Source organism: Brassica rapa, chromosome A01 (genome assembly GCF_000309985.2).
Source record: "Brassica rapa cultivar Chiifu-401-42 chromosome A01, CAAS_Brap_v3.01, whole genome shotgun sequence".
In the NCBI taxonomy this organism is placed as follows: Eukaryota; Viridiplantae; Streptophyta; class Magnoliopsida; order Brassicales; family Brassicaceae; genus Brassica; species Brassica rapa.
Window position 1 is genome coordinate 10,970,207 of NC_024795.2, and position 14,332 is coordinate 10,984,538.

At 36.5% G+C, this 14,332-nt stretch overlaps 3 protein-coding genes and 1 pseudogene across 3 annotated transcripts; 1 reads left to right on the forward strand and 3 right to left on the reverse strand.

Annotated features, from left to right (window-relative positions):
- Positions 1-207: 207 nt before the first annotated feature.
- LOC103869711 (pollen-specific leucine-rich repeat extensin-like protein 1) lies at positions 208-2,008 on the reverse strand. Its single transcript, XM_009147789.3, has 3 exons — positions 1,759-2,008; positions 1,277-1,358; positions 208-1,160 (listed from the first exon to the last, which is right to left on the reverse strand). The coding sequence occupies exons 1-3, from the start codon at positions 1,780-1,782 to the stop codon at positions 460-462; spliced, it is 807 nt and encodes a 268-aa protein (XP_009146037.2). The 5' UTR covers positions 1,783-2,008; the 3' UTR covers positions 208-459.
- A 3,301-nt stretch (positions 2,009-5,309) lies between these two features.
- Positions 5,310-10,285, reverse strand: LOC103869719 (annotated as a pseudogene).
- A 629-nt stretch (positions 10,286-10,914) lies between these two features.
- On the forward strand, positions 10,915-11,810 carry LOC117128429 (protein transport protein Sec24-like At3g07100). Its single transcript, XM_033280785.1, has 3 exons — positions 10,915-11,207; positions 11,284-11,472; positions 11,583-11,810. The coding sequence occupies exons 1-3, from the start codon at positions 11,130-11,132 to the stop codon at positions 11,793-11,795; spliced, it is 480 nt and encodes a 159-aa protein (XP_033136676.1). The 5' UTR covers positions 10,915-11,129; the 3' UTR covers positions 11,796-11,810.
- A 225-nt stretch (positions 11,811-12,035) lies between these two features.
- On the reverse strand, positions 12,036-13,618 carry LOC117126661 (B3 domain-containing protein REM7-like; the record flags this gene model as incomplete). Its single annotated transcript, XM_033275353.1, has 2 exons — positions 12,036-13,084; positions 13,124-13,618. Coding segments are annotated over 2 exons (867 nt in total), but the record flags the coding sequence as incomplete, so codon positions are not given.
- Between the last annotated feature and the right edge of the window lie 714 nt (positions 13,619-14,332).

Below are 14,332 nucleotides of genomic sequence, written 5' to 3' on the forward strand. Positions count from 1 at the left end.
GAAATTAACATTTCGGCATCGCCAAGGACAGAAAACCGACACGTGGCAATTTGAATAAAATTATTCTAATTTGAATAAAAACAAATAAAATGATCCATTAGAAATGGTCTAACAAATTTGTAGCATCCCATATTCCACCAACGCTTCTTTGCGAAAAGTGTTCAACAACAGGCACAGAAAGTAAGATAATTTTATAAAGCGAAGTACTATTATAAATGGTTTATATTTAGGGAAATAAAACAATATCTCTTTAATGTTTACAGCTTCAAAATGGACAACCAAAATGGAAATGGCTACCATTTACAAAATACAACGATCCTTCCTTATTCGTTTCTCCTATGACAACATTACACGTAAATATCTCTATATATTCTTTTCATTATTTGTATTAAAAAAGAAAGATTTGAAGAAAAATTAAAGATTTAAAAAGATTGAAAAGGGGTACGGTTACGAATCATATCACATGATGGAGCAGCTTTGCGGGTTCTCTTCGCTGAAGTAATCGCATCTGTTGAGGGGGCATGGTCTGTAACAAGGTGGTGGGCCACCTCCCCAGCTATCGTAGACTGGTCGTCCGTAGCACTCGTACGGTTGCGGTGGTGGCATTCCATATCCATTGAACGCTGGCCCACCTCCAAAACCGTCGTAGTATGGCCCACAACACATGGCTACGGGCTGCCCTTGGGGCATCATCGGCACAGCTTGTGGTGGTGGTCCTGGCTGCTTCGGGGCTGGAGCAGGTGCCGGAGTAGGTGATGGACCTGCTGGCGCCGGTGCGGGTTTGGGAGCCGCATCTTTTGGCTTCTCGGGTTGCTTAGGCTTCTCAGCATCTTTCGGCTTTTCAGGCTGTTTAGGCTTCTCTGTTTCTTTGGGCTTTTCAGGCTGTTTCGGCTTCTCAGCCTCTTTGGGCTTCTCGGCCGCCTTAGGCTTCTCAGCCTCCTTAGGCTTCTCAGCGGCTTTGGGTGCATCTTTAGGCTTCTGAGGAGGGGGTTGGGCTTGTGGCTGAGGCTGAGGCGGCTTGGGTGGCTCGACGATTTCGATGGTCTTGATAGAGCCGCCACCTTTAGAACAGAGTTTGTCCATGATCCTTTCAGGGCTGCAGCAAACCACCTTGATGATGACTATGTTGGACTTTTCATCAAACAATTGGTCTCTGATTTCTCTTGTTCCCAATCACACAAATCATTATCCACTCAGTCTATTTCCTCATCAATCAAATCGAACAATATAATTCAACAGAATCTAAGATTAAAAAAAAAAAAGAGAATGAACTCACGAGGGATCTTGCAAAGAACCTTCTTGACCTTCTTGTAACACTTGGCACAATCAAGATCCACCTTCAACTTCATCATGGTTACCTGTTTTTCAGATATCGACATCAGGTTCTGCCTTAGTTTAACTACTTTTGGATTGGACGTTTCTAAAGATCTAATTACTGCCAAAGAAAAAGTAAGAGACAGAAGAATTGATTCGATCTCTGACACACACAAAAGTTAAGAAAGAAATAGAGATTCTTCTCATATAACTTCCATAAAGTGAACACTTTATTTAATACGATCGCATTTCTTTTTAATCCACACAAAACAAACACATCCCACAGATACAAAAAACCTTCCACAAGTGAATAATAAAAACAAGAAATGAGCAGAAAAAAAGAGTATTAAAAGCTTCCACAAGATGTAAACTCTCAAGACCCATACAACTTTATCTGTCTCTACTGAATTAAGAACAAAACAAGAAGAGGAATAGAAGACAAACCTTTTCCTTGCCCTTCTCGGCCATGGCTTTGGAACGGAGATCTGAGATCTGATAGGGACGGTGGCTTAGAGTCTACTTCAAGAGAGAGAGATGGATGGCGGTGAGAAGTGTAGCTTCTTATAACAGACTCAAACCTGACTCAACCAATGACATTATGACACGTATACGCAGTTGGCATCCATTTCTGATTTAATCAAAAGCTTTATCATTTCTTTTTTGCTCGTAATTAGTGTACAATAATGTATCATTGAAAAAAGAAAACTCTTTTCACATCTATAGCTTTCAGAGTTGCCATTAACTGCAGTCTGCAGCGACCAATCAAATCTTTCTCTCTTATTTTCTTTTCCCAAATGATATTTACTTCTCTTATTTTCTTTTCCTAAATAATATTTACAAACAAAAATGTTACTTCAATGTTAGAGGGTGAAATCTACATACTTTTTCCACAAAAAAACAAAAAATATTGAATTGGATGCAGATTTTCCGCTTGAACTGCTTTTGCAAACAGAAAAAAGTAAATAGTGAATGCGGTGCAGGAGAATTGCACTTGTCCCGCTCCTTTATTCGGACACCAAGTTTTATTGGATTAGTTAACAAGAAAAGTTGAAATAAAAGTCATGAGTCGATCGGCAGCCCTATTTCAATCATTTTTTTTTGGAACAAACCTATTTCAATCATTCTTCCTTCAACGCAACTCTTTGTCTCCTTGTCTCTCTTAATTTTTTGTTTTGTAGAGATTTGTTCTAATAAAAAAAGATAGAGAATATCTGTAATTGTTTCTCCACCACTACTAATCTAACCACTCCAACTTCTACAATGCCACATCATATGCATTGTCCTCTAATATAAACAGGGAGAGAGACATGGTTTTGTATTTGTCTAGCTTATAGTATAACACTAAGAAACAAACAGAACAATCATCATCATCAATTCTTTCATACGTAAGAAGAAAGATAGGAAGAGAAAAAACAACAAAAAAGAAATAGCTGGAAGATTCGAGTCACATGGGGATTTAGTTGGTTGAAATAAAAGACTACCAGATGGACCTTTTGTTTTTCCAAAGCTCGACTGAAAATGACAGTAATAATAATCTATACTACATAAAATGAACTATTTAAGCTCTGAATGGTAACTGCAATTTGAGCGGTGCGAGACAAGCGTGGTGCAGTTATAAAAATGTATAAATATATAGTATAAATAGAGATTTTTGTTACTATTAACTGCAAGACGGGGTGGGACGACGGTCACCATTCGAAGCCTTAGCTATGACACTTGAACAATTATATTCAATCATAAAATTAACATTTAGTTCAGTTTTTCAAGACTAATAAAGACAAAAGAAAATTTCTTATTCATGTAATTTTTGTGGCCAAACTACAAACGTATCGCTGATTACCATTTTGGACAATTGAACTCAAGGTCGGATCTGGGAATTTTTTTGGCCAAACTACAAACTGGACCATAATTTTTTTTTTAATTGTAAGAAAAAATCTAAAATTCTGGAGTCTATATTTATGTAAAAATTCTGTAAAACTTTTGGGAGCCAAGAACAATATTTTTATTGGGGGCTTGACTCAAATCCAACCCTGATAAATTAAACATAAAAGCAAAATATTATTTATTTAGGCCAAATAAATTATCAAGCCTATATATGGACCTTTTATTTTATAAAAACTGTAAAAATTATCCTCTCACAAAAACTTTCCTATCACGCCACACCTTTCAAACAACGGTTTATACGGTATGGAGAGAACGTAACACACGTAGGTATGGCGAACAGCCACAACATGCAAACTGTTCATCAAATTTGTGGACAAGAGAGCCAGGCTTAGACTGTTATCAGTTAAAGGAGAGGGCCACAAGTATACTGAGGAAGGACTAGTCGCTTGGTTTGGATCTCGATCCTAATCATGAAGGAACACAAGCTTTTTCTTGTCTTTCATAGAGTCTATTTTTTTGATTATTTAAACACAAAGTAGAAGCACTTGATATACAAAGTTTTTATTGAATAAAATTTGACATATAATTCATTTTTTCAAATGACAAAGAAAGACAAATAAGTGTATTCAATTTGATGATTTGAAGTTGGTTGTTTTTATTAAGCTTTTAGATGATTTTAGGTTAATCTAAATTAAATAATTTTATAAACCACCCTAAAACTCATGTTAAACTATGAGATTTGAATTATTTTTTTAACTTATAAACTCCATCAAAAATTTAAAATGACTAGAAGAAATCTAAATTTCTAACATATTTTTTTCAATCATAGTAGGGTTTCTATGTAATTTATCAAATAATAATTATAATAACACGAGATTTCTGTTAAAAATCATATTTGAATAACAGTAATTTATCATTTTAATACAAACACTTCAAACTCTCAATTGAATATACTCCTCTCCAAATGTTTTTATTTTCTATGTAAATTTTTGTAACCAAACTACAAACATATTATTCATTACTATTTTGGGCCACCAAATTAAATACACAAGAAAAATATCAAATTATTTAGGCCCAATAGATTAACAAGCCTAACTCTTGCTCAATTTTCGCGTGGCTGACTTTTTCGTGGCTTTCTTCATCCTAGCCATTAAGAGCTTCTCCAACGGGAGTATTAAGACAAGTTGCTCATTACTATTTTGTCTTGGAAAATGGGAAAACAAGACTAAACAGTAAGAACCGATTGTAAGAAAATATTCTTAGGCTCCGAATGGTGAATGCGGTTTGAGCAGTGTGGGACAAGCGGTTCAACTATAGTGCGGTTCTAACAGTTATAAAAATGTATAGATATATAATATATGTAGAAATTTTTGTTACTGTTAACTGCGGAGCGGGACGAGACAATGGTCACCATTCGAAGCCTTAATGGCATGCACAGCGGTAGAAGCGGTCTTGCATCTCTCAAACAAAAAGATAAATGTTGAAAAAAATTAATCCAATCAGTAACTGACAATGATCAACGTTTCTCACATTATTGAAGAACGTCTCTTCTTGTAGAGACGTTTCCCGTCTCTTTCCTCTTTATTTTGCTTTTTTCTTTTATTTTAATTGGTTTAATTTCTTAGAAACTCATTAAGAGCTTTACCAATACAGATGGCCTAAGAACTCCTCAAAACACTTTAATGCCACTACACACAATAGGAATATCTTGCCGTTGCCTTAAGGCCAACTCCAACAAAGAATTCTTACTGACTTTGTAGTCAATAAAAATAAAGAAAAAATGATAAAAGGAGAGAGAAATACAGAAAATATCCTTGACAAGTAACTTTTTAGAACCTAAATGATACTCAAACGCCAACTGTTTTTTTTCTCATTGCTTTGATTTTTAAAACAAAAAATATAATTTAATTATGTTAACAAAATTTATTAAAATACTAGGATCAGTCCGCCCTACGGGCGGGATATACTTTACTTGTGAACTCGGATTTGATTTTTTATATGATTTGGTGGTTTGTGTTTTAGGTTTGCATTTGTAAAAAATGTGTATAATAGTGTTAATTATCTAGTAAGAAATTTTATGTGATGAAGGACATTATATCCATTTTACTTAATGTTTGATGTTTGCTTATTTTTTCACTTATTTTTGTTTTTTTATTTGTTGTCAAATATATTTTTTGACATTATATTATTTTAGTTATTATTTGTCATTTTTATGTTTTATAATGAGAAGACATTTTATATCATCTTTGCACATGTCTAACTAAAATTATTTATTTTTTATTATTTTTGTTAGAGATTTTAAGGTTGTATTAGCATAATACAATTTTCATGATTGAAATGATATACATTTGTTTAATATTTGCTCAATTTTTTTAATATATAGTAAGTATATTCGAGTTTTTATTGTTGTGGTTATGTTTAATACTCAAGACATCGATTATTTTACATTTTGTATATATTGAATGTACTTGTATTTTTAATAAAATTTTATTGTTCAGTTTCAGTGTATAATTAGTGGCTGTTTTACTTATTCTGTTACTTTCTATACTGTTTTCATTTGCTATAACGAGTAATACATTATTTTAATTTTAAATTTACTATAAATTTATTACGTGACAGCAAAAAAAACATAATATAATATATGTATTAGTTAAAAATGCATCGTGTGCTACAATTTTGGATCAAGATACATATATTTATTGAATCATTATGTGTTTTGTGTTATATATTGTTAATACTTGTTTTCCTCTGGAAGATGTTGGTTATAAATCTTCTAAAAAAGATTGAAGGGAACTCAACTAAATAGTGAAGAACAAATAATAAGCAGAGACTAATCACCATGGCAACAAATCAATAAGAGACTCCTTGATGTAAATCACAGTACGTCCTAGAGCAGAAGATTTTTTTTTCCAAGTTCTCCTTTCAGTCCCTACACCAATCTTGAAGAATTTGAACTCTTTTTCATCAAACTGTCTGAGGTATAATGCCACATGAGCAACAGTATCATCATACAAAGTTGTATGGTAAATAAAAGAGAAAGCAGACACAATTATATTGGGATTCTGAGTTAGAACTCAGGACGATCTTTCCACATAATCATGATGTCTCATAATAAACAGAAACAAAATGTTGAATGGGTTGGGTTGATTTTGTCGCATCTGAGACACACATCTCGGCATCTGAAAATATTATGACTTTGCCTCGAGGTTGCAGGTTCGAATAATACAAAAGTGTTGGTAAATCATAATCGGGTAAATAGTGTTATTCTTTATTTTTGTGAGGTCCTTTGGAATATAAAAAACATGCTGGAGGCGTCAGCCTAAGCGAAGCAGTATGAGAAATAAAATAGAAGGCAAACTTGTCGCTTTGATCTTGATTGGTATTAGTTTAATATATGTTATTACATGTTGGTCTATTCATGTGTTGTGTCATCTCGGTCTGTCTCCATCATATACTATAATCATAAGGGTCACCTTAAGCGTGGCTATGGTCACTACTGCCGCTGGCCTGATCAGTTGCACATAACTTGAGGCTTTTAGAGCAGACGCAAGATACACATGTAGCTCATGGCATATCACCTGGGATGTTGATCCCACCCTGTCCAAACGCATTAAAATATTTTAAGTACAAAGTATGGAAAGAGGAGGTTAACATGTAATGCAAAATTTTCAGTAGTGGGAAGCTGGTGGCGATTAAACACAGCTGACTGACTCTGTCGCATCACATCTCCACACAATACCTTCAATGTTTGCGAATTTTAAATGTCAGTGGGAAAATGGTAGATGGTTTATTTGGTTAGTGTTTTGAAAAGTGAGGAGTAATTTAAATCAATGGGGCAATACCTAAGAACACCAGAATCCTCGCTGAAGTTTCCTAGAACATTTGGAGCAGGAAATGTAGTACCAGTGGTTTCAATGGCTTATATTTTACTGGTGCAAAGAAACTCAGCAACCTGTGGGGGAAAGAAGGAACGTTAATAATCTAGTAGTTATGAAAACATATAGCACACGAATGGGTGCCTGAAGTTGCATTCAGATATTTTGGCGTTCTGCAAGTCTAGCGTAGTTGGTAAATGAAAGTGTTAAGCAAAAACATAAGCGACCACAGGTCCACTACACCGGAAAACTAACGGAAAACATAAGTTGGTAAAAAACATGAACCATGTTCAATACTCACTTATTTGTATGTTCTTACTACAAACTATGAATATGTCTTACATCATATTCCATAGATAAAATAAAACTTATACATCGAAAATACTAACCCTCGATATACATTCACGTGATATATAGAAAGAGGCATAACTTTCAACGATTGATAAATCAAACCAAACATGACGTATAGAAATCAACAAAAGAAACGCCAAACTCATGAGGCAAGAGACTTTTTAAACGCAGCCGCCACAAAATTAACAACAAAGAACACGCCCACAGAGATAAACATTCATATTATTTCACGGAGACAATGCTGATAACGGCGGGTGCTTTACCAAAAACGACGGGAACAGAAGCGTACCACATCGAGAAGCTCCGGAAACCACATAATCCAGCTTCGTCGTCGTCTTCGTCTTCTTCGCCTTCATACTTAAAAAATTCAACTTGTAACTCAAAGTATCGTACTTGTGTCTGGCGCTGTTGTCCCAGGCGCGCCCAAGGCGTTGTTCGCGGTTAAACCTACGGATGAAAGTCTTCCACCGTGGTCCACCTACGATCTCCGACCAAATATCGGATCTTCAGAATCGCAAGTATCCACCATCGTGGCTCGTGCAGGCGGTGGTTCCTGTGTAAATCAATCGCCTCCCGCTGTTACCAGGAGGACCCCCACGGTGAGGCAGGAACAGCAAGGAGAGTCACCGAGAAGCGGATAGAAGGTATTCTCCGGCTCGGGGGCTGCTCGCCAAACTCACCGTGAAATTTCAGTTATGACATGATATGTTTTTGGAGGCTTTTCCGTTTGGGAAGAGATTCCGACAAAGCCGTGCAGAACCGTTGGGTCACAACTCCTACCTATTAGGAAGATTAAGATAGAATGATGAATTTCACACAGAAGAAATCTTTTTATAGTTGAAGTTTTGAGAAAGCAAGTAAAGGGGGGGGGGGGGGGGGGGGGGGGGGGGGTTGCATTCAAAGATTGATCGTGGAAAAAGTGGAGAGCAATGGTTAATGAACGCCTTCAATACGACACTTCACTCATCCTTATTCTGTAACGATTTAAGATTTTTTTTACGGAAAGATGAGTTAGGGTTGATGAAGGCTTCGTAGACGGCGGATTGACCAAGAAGAACAAAGGCTTTGGACGACATATGTTGAGCCTAAGAACATCTCCAATGGTGTTACCCACCATTGGAGTCCTTAGCAATATAATAGTATTTTTTTTTTTTTTTTTTCAATAGTTAAGGACTCTTATCATAATTATAGGTCTAATGGTGTTATCCAATATGGAATCCTTAGTGTGTTTTTTTTTAATCTTAAAAATTTAAAATTTAAAACAAGAAATTAAAAATTTTCATTTATTAGAAAAGAAAATGTAAACATACAAATATTTTGAATCAAATCAAATAAGTGTTGTATATAATTTCTCATTTTGTAAATTAAGTATGTTTCTTACTTGTACAACTTTTGTTATCTTCTAAGCTTGATTTTGTTACGTTCTTAGAGCATACAAGTTATCTTCTTACTTGTATAACATAAAAGAGAAGAGAATGAAAAGAAGCAAGATTGTAGTTAGCTAAACAGATTTAAACTTACAAGAGTAGAGTACAAAGATTTAAACTTAAAAGTACATGAGTCTAAACTGAAATGATCATAGAGAGTAGAGAAACACAAGAACTTGAGTCTAAACTGAAATGATCATACAAGTACATTGTAGCAAAGAAAACAAGAGGATAAAAGCTCTTAACAAGTCCGAGATACATAGCTAAAGACGCAAGCTAAAGAGACGCAAGACTACTTGACCATTCTTCTAATTCACCCGTGAGCTTGAAGCAATATCACCTACAGAACAAAACCAAACAAGCAAGTTAAACTAGAAGCAAAGAAAGAACAAGCAAGTTAAAGACGTCTCAAGCAAGGCAATGGAGAAGACTCACCACGCTTTCTGCTCAAGTGTTTGCTCAGTAGTTCAGAACACTCTTTACTTTCCGGGCATACACACAACAAGGGAGTAGTTTTCCCATCTCCAACCAGATTGAAGACAAATAAGTCTCCTATGTCGCATCTGTTATCACGACAGAACTTTCCCCAGCCCCTTGTGATGTAATACATGCCGCCTGATTCGCTAAATCGCAAACTCGCAGTCCATGAGTTTCCCTCTTTGTTCACTAGTATCATCTCTTGGCATTGTTTGTTCAAAGCAGTAGAACTAGTAGCTCGCTTAGGAAGATACTGCAAATACAGAATATGGTTTTTAGGAATCAAAATTGACTAACTAAATCTGGTTTATACGTATGAAAAATGACTCACAAGTTTGTCTGCTTTTAGATTTGAAGCCGTGACCTCAGCCAAAAAACAGAAGTCATATGAGAAAGAAGACATTGCCACTGTTCCTCCTGAAATAAAAGAAGCAATTTCCACGTCAAAACATCTCACAACAGGTAGGACCAAAACAATGAACTTTGATTGAAACTTACTAATCTCATTGTCATCAGCATCACCGGAGTCGGTTTCTTCCTTGATGATGTGAGGATGTGTATACTGAATCTCACAACAGCTAGGACCAAAAGGAGTCACATGAAACACCATGTCTCCTTCGTGTTTGAAGATCACAAGGTCACCGATTTGAAGGTCGTGTGCTGTGGTGAAATTTTTCCAACCTCCGGTGAGTGTCCTGCCTTCTAGTATCACTTCCCAAGTTTGATCTGAAGCGTCTGATCTTAGTTTCCATGTTTTCTGGTTCGTCTTCCCTTCTATGTGCTTTGAGAAGAAGGCAAGTGGTATTGTCTGCAAGAAAATGCGAAGTTAATCAAACAAGAAATACATGTAATCAAGAAACGAATGTAAACAAATAGAGAGAGTGAGGTTCTTACGACGCCACTGTGGAAACCAGGAAGCAGAGGCTTAAAGAAATGAGGTTCATGTGGAATCGCCATCTGCAAACAAGAAACGAATGTAAACAATATGAACAATGAGTTTCCAAGCAGACGAAAACCCCATTTCCATTGTGAACCCAAAATCTATTTGATCCCCACAATCGAAACCATAAATCGATTGTGAACTCACACCAAAACCTCTCTAATCCAGTCGCGTTTCTTATTAAAAAAAATTAATTTTGAAATCACGAACCAAAACCATAAATCGATTGTGAACTCACACCAGAACCTCTCTAATCCAGTCGATAACAACAAAGAACCGATGTGAAAATGCAAAAAAATCAAACCAATACGAAAACCCTAAATCGGAAAAATCCCCAATCCGATTTCAAACCCTAGATTTTATAAAACACCTCAATCGAACCCTAAAACGAGATGAAATCAACAAGCATAAACGCGAGAATGAAAAAGAAAATAGATTAAGATCGAATTTTACCTTCACGGATCGAGATCGCAATTGGCCTCTCTGTCGTCTTTCTATCGCCTCGCCTTCTGCTCTGCTTTTTTTTTCGGGTTTCTGAAAAAATGAGAACGGTTCGCGTGTTTTCGAACTCGCCTTACCAGAGTCAACACAAAAAACGGACCAATCAATATGTGCCAGCAAGATAAGGACTTCGATTTTTAATCCTTAATTAAGGATCATCCTATACAGCAAAAGATTGTTAAAGCTCTCAGAGAATATCGTAATCTTCACTCGGTGCAGCATCGGCTGGGGTCTAGATTAATATACCCAGAGTCTCTGAAGTTCTTGCCATTGTACGGATTGGCCATTTGTAAGTCCACACCTCTTCATGGTGGACCAGCTGATGCTTCACTTGACGAACGAAGTGCGGCAGGCTTCACCATGATGGCCCTGCCTGTCAAAAAGCTATTGAAGCTGTTATATCCCAGTTTATTCCGTGTTGACGAATGGCTCTTAAAGGTTTGTGCTTCTCTATCTCAATGTACATCTTTTCAGAAAATTCATAAAATCATTAATGAATTTGACATGTTTGCAGCCATCGGCAGACCATGATGACCTTAAGGACGTACTAAGGAGAATGCCTCTGGCTGCAGAGAGTTTGGATTCTAGAGGCCTTTACATTTACGATGATGGGTTTCGATTGGTGTTGTGGTTTGGTCGGATGCTTTCACCTGACATTGCTAAATGTCTTCTTGGGGCTGACTTTGCAGCAGAGCTCTCAAGGGTATGCTCTTTCATCCACGTACATATGAATTTATTAACCAGCGTTACATCTTATAATGATCTATATGCTTCCATACTAATTTCTCAGTCTTTCTTTGTGGTGGATCTTAGGTTACACTGCAAGAGCAAGAGAATGGGATGTCGAAAAAGCTAATGAGGCTGATAAAGAAAGTGAGGGAGAATGATCCGTCATATCATCCCATGTGTTTGCTAGTGAGGCAAGGAGAACAACCCCGAGAAGGCTTCCTTCTCCTCAGAAATCTCATCGATGACCAGATGGGCGGTTCGACTGGTTATGTTGATTGGGTTGCATTCAAAGATTGATCGTGGAAAAAGTGGAGAGCAATGGTTAATGAACGCCTTCAATACGACACTTCACTCATCCTTATTCTGTAACGATTTAAGATTTTTTTTACGGAAAGATGAGTTAGGGTTGATGAAGGCTTCGTAGACGGCGGATTGACCAAGAAGAACAAAGGCTTTGGACGACATATGTTGAGCCTAAGAACATCTCCAATGGTGTTACCCACCATTGGAGTCCTTAGCAATATAATAGTATTTTTTTTTTTTTTTTTTTCAATAGTTAAGGACTCTTATCATAATTATAGGTCTAATGGTGTTATCCAATATGGAATCCTTAGTGTGTTTTTTTTTAATCTTAAAAATTTAAAATTTAAAACAAGAAATTAAAAATTTTCATTTATTAGAAAAGAAAATGTAAACATACAAATATTTTGAATCAAATCAAATAAGTGTTGTATATAATTTCTCATTTTGTAAATTAAGTATGTTTCTTACTTGTACAACTTTTGTTATCTTCTAAGCTTGATTTTGTTACGTTCTTAGAGCATACAAGTTATCTTCTTACTTGTATAACATAAAAGAGAAGAGAATGAAAAGAAGCAAGATTGTAGTTAGCTAAACAGATTTAAACTTACAAGAGTAGAGTACAAAGATTTAAACTTAAAAGTACATGAGTCTAAACTGAAATGATCATAGAGAGTAGAGAAACACAAGAACTTGAGTCTAAACTGAAATGATCATACAAGTACATTGTAGCAAAGAAAACAAGAGGATAAAAGCTCTTAACAAGTCCGAGATACATAGCTAAAGACGCAAGCTAAAGAGACGCAAGACTACTTGACCATTCTTCTAATTCACCCGTGAGCTTGAAGCAATATCACCTACAGAACAAAACCAAACAAGCAAGTTAAACTAGAAGCAAAGAAAGAACAAGCAAGTTAAAGACGTCTCAAGCAAGGCAATGGAGAAGACTCACCACGCTTTCTGCTCAAGTGTTTGCTCAGTAGTTCAGAACACTCTTTACTTTCCGGGCATACACACAACAAGGGAGTAGTTTTCCCATCTCCAACCAGATTGAAGACAAATAAGTCTCCTATGTCGCATCTGTTATCACGACAGAACTTTCCCCAGCCCCTTGTGATGTAATACATGCCGCCTGATTCGCTAAATCGCAAACTCGCAGTCCATGAGTTTCCCTCTTTGTTCACTAGTATCATCTCTTGGCATTGTTTGTTCAAAGCAGTAGAACTAGTAGCTCGCTTAGGAAGATACTGCAAATACAGAATATGGTTTTTAGGAATCAAAATTGACTAACTAAATCTGGTTTATACGTATGAAAAATGACTCACAAGTTTGTCTGCTTTTAGATTTGAAGCCGTGACCTCAGCCAAAAAACAGAAGTCATATGAGAAAGAAGACATTGCCACTGTTCCTCCTGAAATAAAAGAAGCAATTTCCACGTCAAAACATCTCACAACAGGTAGGACCAAAACAATGAACTTTGATTGAAACTTACTAATCTCATTGTCATCAGCATCACCGGAGTCGGTTTCTTCCTTGATGATGTGAGGATGTGTATACTGAATCTCACAACAGCTAGGACCAAAAGGAGTCACATGAAACACCATGTCTCCTTCGTGTTTGAAGATCACAAGGTCACCGATTTGAAGGTCGTGTGCTGTGGTGAAATTTTTCCAACCTCCGGTGAGTGTCCTGCCTTCTAGTATCACTTCCCAAGTTTGATCTGAAGCGTCTGATCTTAGTTTCCATGTTTTCTGGTTCGTCTTCCCTTCTATGTGCTTTGAGAAGAAGGCAAGTGGTATTGTCTGCAAGAAAATGCGAAGTTAATCAAACAAGAAATACATGTAATCAAGAAACGAATGTAAACAAATAGAGAGAGTGAGGTTCTTACGACGCCACTGTGGAAACCAGGAAGCAGAGGCTTAAAGAAATGAGGTTCATGTGGAATCGCCATCTGCAAACAAGAAACGAATGTAAACAATATGAACAATGAGTTTCCAAGCAGACGAAAACCCCATTTCCATTGTGAACCCAAAATCTATTTGATCCCCACAATCGAAACCATAAATCGATTGTGAACTCACACCAAAACCTCTCTAATCCAGTCGCGTTTCTTATTAAAAAAAATTAATTTTGAAATCACGAACCAAAACCATAAATCGATTGTGAACTCACACCAGAACCTCTCTAATCCAGTCGATAACAACAAAGAACCGATGTGAAAATGCAAAAAAATCAAACCAATACGAAAACCCTAAATCGGAAAAATCCCCAATCCGATTTCAAACCCTAGATTTTATAAAACACCTCAATCGAACCCTAAAACGAGATGAAATCAACAAGCATAAACGCGAGAATGAAAAAGAAAATAGATTAAGATCGAATTTTACCTTCACGGATCGAGATCGCAATTGGCCTCTCTGTCGTCTTTCTATCGCCTCGCCTTCTGCTCTGCTTTTTTTTTCGGGTTTCTGAAAAAATGAGAACGGTTCGCGTGTTTTCGAACTCGCCTTACCAGAGTCAACACAAAAAACGGA

Bases quoted from the DNA above. Each gene is read 5' to 3' on its own strand.
- LOC103869711 (XM_009147789.3), bottom strand. From the start codon at position 1,782: ATGGCCGAGAAGGGCAAGGAAAAG. The intron at 1,359-1,758 runs GTTTGTCTTCTA...TCTGAAAAACAG, and splicing joins CCGAGAAGGGCAAGGAAAAG to GTAACCATGATGAAGTTGAA. The intron at 1,161-1,276 runs GTGAGTTCATTC...TGGGAACAAGAG, and splicing joins GGTTCTTTGCAAGATCCCTC to AAATCAGAGACCAATTGTTT.
- LOC117128429 (XM_033280785.1), top strand. From the start codon at position 11,130: ATGATGGCCCTGCCTGTCAAAAAGCTATTGAAGCTGTTATATCCCAGT. The intron at 11,208-11,283 runs GTTTGTGCTTCT...ACATGTTTGCAG, and splicing joins TTGACGAATGGCTCTTAAAG to CCATCGGCAGACCATGATGA. The intron at 11,473-11,582 runs GTATGCTCTTTC...GGTGGATCTTAG, and splicing joins TTGCAGCAGAGCTCTCAAGG to GTTACACTGCAAGAGCAAGA.